The following is a 10,736-nucleotide window of genomic DNA, read 5'->3' as shown; positions in this document are numbered from 1 at the left end:
ATGTTCGCTTATTTGAGCTAGAACTGCGTTTGAAGCGTAGTCACGATCAAAATTTACTTATATAATTTGTTATAGGAGTATCGACTCTTAAAATTCATTCATACTGTCAAGAATATTCGTTCAGTTTTCACGAAATTTCATCTGATTGTTACAACCCTCGGCTCTTGAGATTGATTTGTTTATATTGCCTTCTAGAAGACTCTGAGTCATCAAGCACCAATGTTAGGTTTAACCATGGACGTCGAGGTTTATCTGATTACGCGTTCGCGGATTAATACATTGTTTTAAAAGCTTTCCAGCATCTGGGTTATATGTAACTACGGACACTGAGGTTTATCTGCTTACACGATCGCGGATTAATACATTGTTTTAAAAGCTTTCCAGCATCTGGGTTATATGTAACTACGAACACTGAGGTTTATCTGCTTATACGATCGCGGAGTAATACACTGTTCTAAAAGCTTTCCAGCATCTGGGTTATATGCAACCACGGACACTGAGGTTTATCTGCTTACACGATCGCGGATTAATACACTGTTTTAAAAGCTTCCCAGCATCTGGGTTATATGTAACCACGGACACTGAGGTTTATCTGCTTACACGATCGTGGATTAATTTAATACATTGTTTTAAAAGCTTTCCAGCATCTGGGTTATTTGTAACTACGGACACTGAGGTTTATCTGTTTATACGATCGCGGAGTAATACACTGTTCTAAAAGCTTTCCATCATCAGAGTTATATGTAACCATGGACGCCGAGGTTTATCTGCTTACACGTTCGCGGAGTAATACACTGTTCTAAAAGTCTTCCCCCTTCTCTTTTCTATATCTGGTGACATTTTCAGACTACTTCTCTTACAAGAGCATATAAGTTAAAGAGAGAATTTCATAAAAGGTGACTGGTTTAATTTGTTTTGCGAGAGCTTGGATATCAAATGTTTTTCTTCAAATAACGCGCAGGCTCGACTTTTAGAATGCGTGCAATCGTTGAGTGTCGCCTGTGACATTTCATAATCACGATTCCAACTAATCAGACCAAGGCAAGGTTTCTGTTTGTTTTTGTGTAAATCTTTTATCGGAGTCCTCACCGACAAGAATCGAAGCTCCCAAGTGAAAGAAAGAGTCTCACGTAAGGTAACATGTCTTCCATAACCTAAGCATTATGTTTCTCAGTACGGAGATCTGCAATGTGTTATTATGTCATTTAAATCTGTGTAGGACATCGACTAGAAGTTTGTACTATTAAAATGTTAGCTTTGTTTTATTCGAGTTTCGCATTTGAGAATTAAATACTTTACCAAGTGTTTGTTTGGGCTGCCGCTTATAACGACGTGGTTTAACAGTGAAGCATGGCTTACAGTATTCAGGGCTACCTATGACAGCGTTTAGTCTTATCAGTGAAGCACGGCTTACAGTATTCAAGGCTACCTCTGATAGCGTTTAGCTATTCTTGTTGTTTGATCTCTCTGGAATTATTTTATATACGACTCAAGGTCATTAAAGTCACAAAACTGGTATCATTCCATCTGGTTATTTTTATAGTTGAACTGTATTTAATAAATATGTCATCAAAACTAGTATGGTAACTTTTACTTTATATACATGCAGTGTATCTGTGTACGTATCTGTGTGTATCTATATAACTATATAAAATCATATAATATACATTACATTTGTTCCTTTTTATAACATCTACGAAATATAAAACACCGAAATATTAAATATAAAAACAATATTGAACTGGTAGACAATCGATAACTCCTGACAGCTGTAACAGCAAATTTTGATCTAATAAAATTACGTTCCGGAAATAGAGATCGTGATTCTATGTACGCGAATAAAAATATCTCTAAGCCAATTCCGGTTGGTGTTAAACAAAATCAAGAACAATATTATAATGTCTCTAAAATATATCAAAATCAGGCATTTTCACATACTATTAGAAAAAAGACTATAATTCCTTTTCGTTTAAAATTTGATCCTAATCATTATTGTAACAATACATTTGAATCTAACAAATTTTTCTTATAATTATTATTGTAACAATACATTTGAATCTAACAAACTTTTTTCCTAATCATTATTGTAACAATACATATGAATCTAACAAACTTTTTCCTAATCATTATTGTAACAATACATATGAATATAACAAACTTTTTCCTAATCATTATTGTAACAATACATATGAATCTAACAAACTTTTTTCCTAATCATTATTGTAACAATACATATGAATCTAACAAACTTTTTTCCTAATCATTATTGTAACAATACATATGAATATAACAAACTTTTTTCCTAATCATTATTGTAACAATACATATGAATCTAACAAACTTTTTTCCTAATCATTATTGTAACAATACATATGAATCTAACAAACTTTTTTCCTAATCATTATTGTAACAATACATATGAATCTAACAAACATTTCTCCTAATCATTATTGTAACAATACATATGAATCTAACAAACTTTTTTCCTAATCATTATTGTAACAATACATATGAATCTAACAAACTTTTTTCCTAATCATTATTGTAACAATACATATGAATCTAACAAACTTTTTTCCTAATCATTATTGTAACAATACATATGAATCTAACAAACTTTTTTCCTAATCATTATTGTAACAATACATATGAATCTAACAAACTTTTTTCCTAATCATTATTGTAACAATACATATGAATCTAACAAACTTTTCTCCTAATCATTATTGTAACAATACGTTTGAATCTAACAAACTGTTTTACCTACCTTAGCTGTATTTAAAGATACACTCTGAATGGGTTTTAACTCCCAGTTAAAATAGGCAAGTAAATTTCATTATGTTAGCGTATATTTGTTGAGACAAATAAAGTACTGAGTGTTATTAAATTTTTGTTTATAATAGAAAGATAAATTCAGAAAGCACTACTGAAATCCTTATCTCAACACTACAATAGAAATACACGTGTTTCTCTTCCATAATGAATTCAAATAAAAATCTAAAAACTTGCTATAAATATATAGATTTATTTCGTAAGTGAAAACTTTAAGTTTCTACGCCTGTGTAAACGAATTGTGAGGTTTCGAAACGTGATGTTTACAACAAAAAACAGACTTACGTTTTCGTTAACTTTATTTTATAAAGTGTCAAACGCACGTGGCTTCAAGAGAGAATTTGCGAAACTCTGGTGCCCACACATCGAGTTGCTCGATAACACGTCCAAAGTTTGCTCGGACGACATGACTGCAAAAAGACGCGTACTCCTTGCTGATACGGTATTGGAAGAAGACTGCTGATTTGTCCAATAAGAAACGAGCAGTTGAAGGAGTAATCAGCGGGGATTGTTGGAGAACACAGGATGCCACTACACAGAAGCGGTCAAGTCCTCGGAACGCTCGCGCTGGTGATCTTGGCTTTTATGCTGCAGAGAAGCTGTCGTCTCTACATCTCAGGATTACCAAGAGAAGTAGTCCGTATACGTACAGGTTAAGTTAGCCCACTCTTATAGCTTTGTAATATAGTTAGAACTGTCTCAAACGTAATAATAAAACTGCTTGGAAATCGGCTTTCTAAAATATTATAGTTAACGAAGTGTTTCTATAGTCTTTAGTGTTGTTTTTTTTAGTTTAGCGGTAAACGTTTTTGTCGTTTCACATATTTTCGTATCTTTACCACTTAGGCCTACACAACTTTCTAACAAACAGTTACGGATCGGTCTTTTCTACTGAATGTATTAAACAAGAAACGTGGGCTCGGAAAAAGAAATGTGCTTCGACATCCTGCGAAATAGTTCGACGTATTTATTATGTAACGTAAGTTTTCTCTGTAACTTTACTAACGTAAGTTTTAACACTACAGCCGTTCTTTACATCACAGGAGGCTCTTACGATTGTCTTATTGACGTCATCAGCACCATATGCTACGTTAATAAGTTCCATATTTTTACCGTTATTTCTACAGATATCAATGTATTTGTTGTGAAAGTTCACCTTTGTTTTAATGCTAACGTTTTTCTTTGTTACTTCCATGTTTCCATTAATTACAGTAAACTGGAATGGTCCAGATGTTGATGTTGTAGTATTTGGAATTAGTTATTTTGACTTTAGAATGTTTGGAATAAATAATATGCCATCAACAGCTTCATACAAACATATACACATATTACTGTTAGAAACAACATTGGGTTATTAAGTCACATCCAAGTTGTCTTGTTACACATATTACTGTTAGAAGAAACACTGGGTTATTAGTCATATCCAAGTTGTCTTGTTACACATGTGACTGTTAAAAGAAACATTGGGTTATTAAGTCACATCCAAGTTGTCTTGTTACACATACTACTGTTAGAAGAAACATTGGGTTATTAAGTCACATCCAAGTTGTCTTGTTACACATATTACTGTTAGAAGAAACACTGGGTTATTAGTCATATCCAAGTTGTCTTGTTACACATGTGACTGTTAGAAGAAACACTGGGTTATTAGTCATATCCAAGTTGTCTTGTTACACATGTGACTGTTAGAAGAAACATTGGGTTATTAAGTCACATCCAAGTTGTCTTGTTACACATACTACTGTTAGAAGAAACATTGGGTTATTAAGTCACATCCAAGTTGTCTTGTTACACATATTACTGTTAGAAGAAACACTGGGTTATTAGTCATATCCAAGTTGTCTTGTTACACATGTGACTGTTAGAAGAAACATTGGGTTATTAAGTCACATCCAAGTTGTCTTGTTACACATACTACTGTTAGAAGAAACATTGAGTTATTAAGTCACATCCAAGTTGTCTTGTTACAAGTAAAAGCTATGCTTCAAAAATGTCTTCGTTCAATCATCAGTGCTGTGTAAACTTTTATCTTTTATGTTACCACAGATTATGACGTAATTTGTTTTGACCCACACATTTGTATCGGATCTGGAGAAGTTCCTCTGTTCATCTCCAGACTGTTTTTGGTTTTCAAAAGTAACCGTCTTACACTATGTTTTATTATGAGATGTAGAGAGAGTTTCTGTAACCACAAACCTCCATACATCTATGTTTTATTATAGGCTATAGAGAGAGTTTCTCTTACCATCACCTTCATACATCTATGTTTTATTATAGGCTATAGAGAGAGTTTCTGTAACCACAAATCTCCATACATCTATGTTTAACTATAGGCTATAGAGAGAGTTTCTGTAACCACAAACCTCCATACATCTATGTTTAACTATAGGCTATAGAGAGAGTTTCTCTTACCATCACCTCCATACATTTATGTTTAACTATAGGCTATAGAGAGAGTATCTCTTACCATTAACCTCCATACATCTATGTTTAATTATAGGCTATAGAGAGAGTATCTCTTACCATTAACCTCCATACATCTATGTTTAATTATAGGCTACAGAGAGAGTTTCTCTTACCATTACCTTCATACATCTATGTTTTATTATAGGCTATGTAGAGAGAGTTTTTGTTGCTATTAACCTCCATACATCTATGTTTAACTATAGGCTACAGAGAGAGTTTCTCTTACCATCACCTCCATACATCTATGTTTAATTATAGGCTACAGAGAGAGTTTCTCTTACCATCACCTTCATACATCTATGTTTTATTATAGGCTATGTAGAGAGAGTTTTTGTTGCTATTAACCTCCATACATCTATGTTTAACTATAGGCTATAGAGAGAGTTTCTGTAACCACAAACCTCCATACATCTATGTTTAACTATAGGCTATAGAGAGAGTATCTCTTACCATTAACCTCCATACATCTATGTTTAACTATAGGCTATAGAGAGAGTTTCTCTTACCATTAACCTCCATACATCTATGTTTAACTATAGGCTATAGAGAGAGTTTCTCTTACCATCAACCTCCATACATCTGTGTTTTATTATAGGCTATAGAGAGAGTTTCTCTTACCATTAACCTCCATACATCTATGTTTAATTATAGGCTACAGAGAGAGTTTCTCTTACCATCACCTTCATACATCTATGTTTTATTATAGGCTATGTAGAGAGAGTTTTTGTTGCTATTAACCTCCATACATCTATGTTTAATTATAGGCTATAGAGAGAGTATCTCTTACCATCAACCTCCATACATCTGTGTTTTATTATAGGCTATAGAGAGAGTTTCTCTTACCATTAACCTCCATACATCTATGTTTAATTATAGGCTATAGAGAGAGTTTCTCTTACCATTAACCTCCATACATCTATGTTTAATTATAGGCTATAGAGAGAGTTTCTCTTACCATTAACCTCCATACATCATGCTTTGTTACATATTGTATCAGACTTCCCCAAATTCTACACAATGTATGCATATCAGAAACACGAAACTGAGCATGTTTACACAGATCGTTCAAATGTCTATTGTTAGAAACAGATAAAAATAAATCCTTCGTCACCGATTATATTCTGTTTACCTGTTTACCGAGAAACTCGCACTTGGCCACCAACTTTTGGATAACTGAGGGTGAAAAATGATTTATCGACTATCTTTTAAAGTAAGAGAAAATACAATTCTTTGCCGAGTTTAAATACAGTAAAAACTTGGATAAAATTGTTTATTTCATACCGTAACGTAAGTAGGTTTGAGATAAGCAATATTCCAATTCCAAAACATTTTTTGAAAAATTGGAACAGAGTAAAGATTAGTGTCTCTCTATTCAAGTCTCTCGGTGACACAGCGATAGGCCTGCTGTTTTATAACGTTAAAACCAGAAGTTTGATTCCCGTCGACGGACACAACAAATAATCCGCAGTGGCATTACTAGGAGAAAATACATCATCATGCTTTCTTTACAGTATTGCTAATACATCAACATGCTTTCTTTACAGTATTGCTAATACATCAACATGCTTTCTTTACAGTATTACTAATACATCAACGTGCTTTCTTTACAGTATTTCTAATACATCAACATGCTTTCTTTACAGTATTTCTAATACATCAACATGCTTTCTTTATAGTATTGCTAATACATCAACATGCTTTCTTTTTCTTTACAGTATTGCTAATACATCAACATGCATTCTTTACAGTATTTCTAATACATCAACATGCTTTCTTTACAGTATTACTAATACATCAACGTGCTTTCTTTACAGTATTTCTAATACATCAACATGCTTTCTTTACAGTATTGCTAATACATCAACATGCTTTCTTTACAGTATTACTAATACATCAACGTGCTTTCTTTACAGTATTTCTAATACATCAACATGCTTTCTTTATAGTATTGCTAATACATCAACATGCTTTCTTTTTCTTTACAGTATTGCTAATACATCAACATGCTTTCTTTACAGTATTGCTAATACATCAACATGCTTTCTTTACAGTATTACTAATACATCAACGTGCTTTCTTTACAGTATTTCTAATACATCAACATGCTTTCTTTACAGTATTTCTAATACATCAACATGCTTTCTTTATAGTATTGCTAATACATCAACATGCTTTCTTTTTCTTTACAGTATTGCTAATACATCAACATGCTTTCTTTATAGTATTGCTAATACATCAACATGCTTTCTTTACAGTATTTCTAATACATCAATACGCTTTCTTTACAGTATTGCTAATACATCAACACGCTTTCTTTACAGTATTGCTAATACATCAACATGCTTTCTTTACAGTATTGCTAATACATCAACATGCTTTCTTTACAGTATTGCTAATACATCAACATGCTTTCTTTACAGTATTGCTAATACATCAATACGCTTTCTTTACAATATTGCTAATACATCAACATGCTTTCTTTACAGTATTGCTAATACATCAACATGCTTTCTTTACAGTATTTCTAATACATCAACATGCTTCCTTTACAGTATTGCTAATACACCAACATGCTTTCTTTACAGTATTGCTAATACATCAACATGCTTTCTTTACAATATTTCTCATACATCAACATGCTTTCTTTACAGTATTGCTAATACATCAATATGCTTTCTTTACAGTATTTCTAATACATCAACATGCTTTCTTTACAGTATTGCTAATACATCAACATGCTTTCTCTACAGTATTTCTAATACATCAACATGCTTTCTTTACAGTATTGCTAATACACCAACATGCTTTCTTTACAGTATTGCTAATACAAAAACGTGCTTTCTTTACAGTATTGCTAATACAAAAACGTGCTTTCTTTACAGTATTGCTAATACATCAACATGCTTTCTTTACAGTATTGCTAATACATCAACATGCTTTCTTTACAGTATTGCTAATACACCAACATGCTTTCTTTATAGTATTGCTAATACATCAACCTGCTTCCTTTACAGTATTGCTAATACATCAACATGCTTCCTTTACAGTATTGCTAATACATCAACATGCTTTCTTTACAGTATTAAAGAAATAATACACCAACATGCTTTCTTTACAGTATTGCTAATACAAAAACGTGCTTTCTTTACAGTATTTCTAATACATCAATATGCTTTCTTTACAGTATTGCTAATACATCAACATGCTTTCTTTACAGTATTGCTAATACATCAATACGCTTTCTTTACAATATTGCTAATACATCAATATGCTTTCTTTACAGTATTGCTAATACATCAACATGCTTTCTTTACAGTATTGCTAATACACCAACATGCTTTCTTTACAGTATTGCTAATACATCAACATGCTTTCTTTACAATATTTCTCATACATCAACATGCTTTCTTTACAGTATTGCTAATACATCAATATGCTTTCTTTACAGTATTTCTAATACATCAACATGCTTTCTTTACAGTATTGCTAATACATCAACATGCTTTCTTTACAGTATTGCTAATACATCAACATGCTTTCTCTACAGTATTTCTAATACATCAACATGCTTTCTTTACAGTATTGCTAATACACCAACATGCTTTCTTTACAGTATTGCTAATACACCAACATGCTTTCTTTACAGTATTGCTAATACAAAAACGTGCTTTCTTTACAGTATTGCTAATACATCAACATGCTTTCTTTACAGTATTGCTAATACATCAACATGCTTTCTTTACAGTATTGCTAATACACCAACATGCTTTCTTTATAGTATTGCTAATACATCAACCTGCTTCCTTTACAGTATTGCTAATACATCAACATGCTTCCTTTACAGTATTGCTAATACATCAACATGCTTTCTTTACAGTATTAAAGAAATAATACACCAACATGCTTTCTTTACAGTATTGCTAATACAAAAACGTGCTTTCTTTACAGTATTGCTAATACACCAACATGCTTTCTTTACAGTATTGCTAATACATCAACATGCTTTATTTACAGTATTTCTAATACATCAATATGCTTTCTTTAAAGTATTGCTAATACATCAACATGCTTTCTTTACAGTATTAAAGAAATAATACATCAACATGCTTTCTTTACAGTATTGCTAATACATCAACATGCTTTCTTTATAGTATTGCTAATACACCAACATGCTTTCTTTACAGTATTTCTAATACATCAACATGCTTTCTTTACAGTATTGCTACTTTTATGTATTTGTTTGTGTTTAATTTCGCGCATATCTACTCGAGGACTATCTACGCTAGCCGTCCCTAATTTGACAATGTAAGACTAGAGGGATGGTAGCTAATCATCACTACCAACCGCTAACTCTTGGGTTACTCTTTACCAACGAATAGTGGGATTGACTGTACGTTATAACACCCCCCACGGCTGCAAGGGCGAGAACCTTTGGAGTAACGGAAATTCGAAACCCATTATGTGATTTTATTGTATTTTTAATGTTTATCATGTTAAGGTAAAAAGAAATTAAACCACAATTTCCTTTCCTTTGTTACAAACAAGTTCTTATTTCACCTGTCCAACGGACACATGGATATATTCCGGGTTTGCTAGTTTTATAAGATCTTAATATAATAATATCAAATGCTTTATAAAAGAAAACAGTAATAAAGTTTATAAAATACAATAGCTTTAAGTGCTGTATTAAATATAATGGTATTAAGCACTTTATAAAATGAAATAGTGTTAAATGCTTTTAAAAACCTTAATAAAATATTACTAAGTACTCTATAAATATTCTAACTTGTATTAAAAGTACTGCCCTAGGCTTACAATAAATATATTCTTTAAACTTAGTAGCAACGTACAATAAATATTTATAGTGAAAGTCATAAAGACAAATATGATTATAAAGTTCTACGACACCTAGCGGCAATAGTCATGAAACTTAATTTTTAACATTTCCAATACATATTTTTGGTATGAAAGGATTGCAAGGGCTGATATGATGTGCAATTATATACTTGTATATGTATGAAAAGGATAAACTTCGGCATGTTTATTACAAGGTTATTCTCAGCTCCAGGGCTTTTCTGGTATTATCAGAAAATATATATCTCGATAAACATGTTCAGATAGTTTTGTTTTTAATTTCGCGCAAAGCTACTCGAGGGCTATCTACGCTAGTTATCCATAATTTAGCAGTATAAGACTAGAGGGAAGGCAGCTAGTCATCACCACCCACCGCCAACTCTTGGGCTACTCTTTTTACCAACGAATAGTGGAATTGACCGAACATTATAATGCCACCACGGCTGAAAGGGCAAGCATGTTTGGTGCGACCGGGATTCGAAACCGCGACTCTCGGATTACGAGTTGAACGCCTTAACCCACCTGACCTAGCCTGGCCTGCTAAGATAGAATTGGTTTATTCATTTTTGACCGACCATCTGATA

The 10,736-nt window shown here is 32.5% G+C and overlaps 1 protein-coding gene across 2 annotated transcripts in view; it reads left to right on the top strand.

The window, feature by feature from the left end:
* Positions 1–3,152: 3,152 nt before the first annotated feature.
* Positions 3,153–10,736, top strand: part of LOC143246143 (uncharacterized) — a 65,417-nt gene continuing 57,833 nt past the window's right edge. The window contains exons 1-2 of one of the 2 annotated variants that reach the window (XM_076492355.1): positions 3,153–3,484; positions 3,679–3,811. In XM_076492355.1, coding sequence (XP_076348470.1) covers positions 3,358–3,484; positions 3,679–3,811 — 260 coding nt within the window. In that variant the 5' untranslated portion in view covers positions 3,153–3,357. The remainder of the gene's footprint in view (positions 3,485–3,678; positions 3,812–10,736) is intronic. The other variant, XM_076492356.1, reaches the window with a different exon arrangement.

The sequence above is a fragment of the Tachypleus tridentatus genome, chromosome 3, assembly GCF_004210375.1.
Source record: "Tachypleus tridentatus isolate NWPU-2018 chromosome 3, ASM421037v1, whole genome shotgun sequence".
Lineage (NCBI taxonomy): Eukaryota > Metazoa > Arthropoda > Merostomata > Xiphosura > Limulidae > Tachypleus > Tachypleus tridentatus.
Note: the sequence above shows the minus strand (reverse complement) of the source record. Positions and strands in the feature narration are given on the sequence as shown.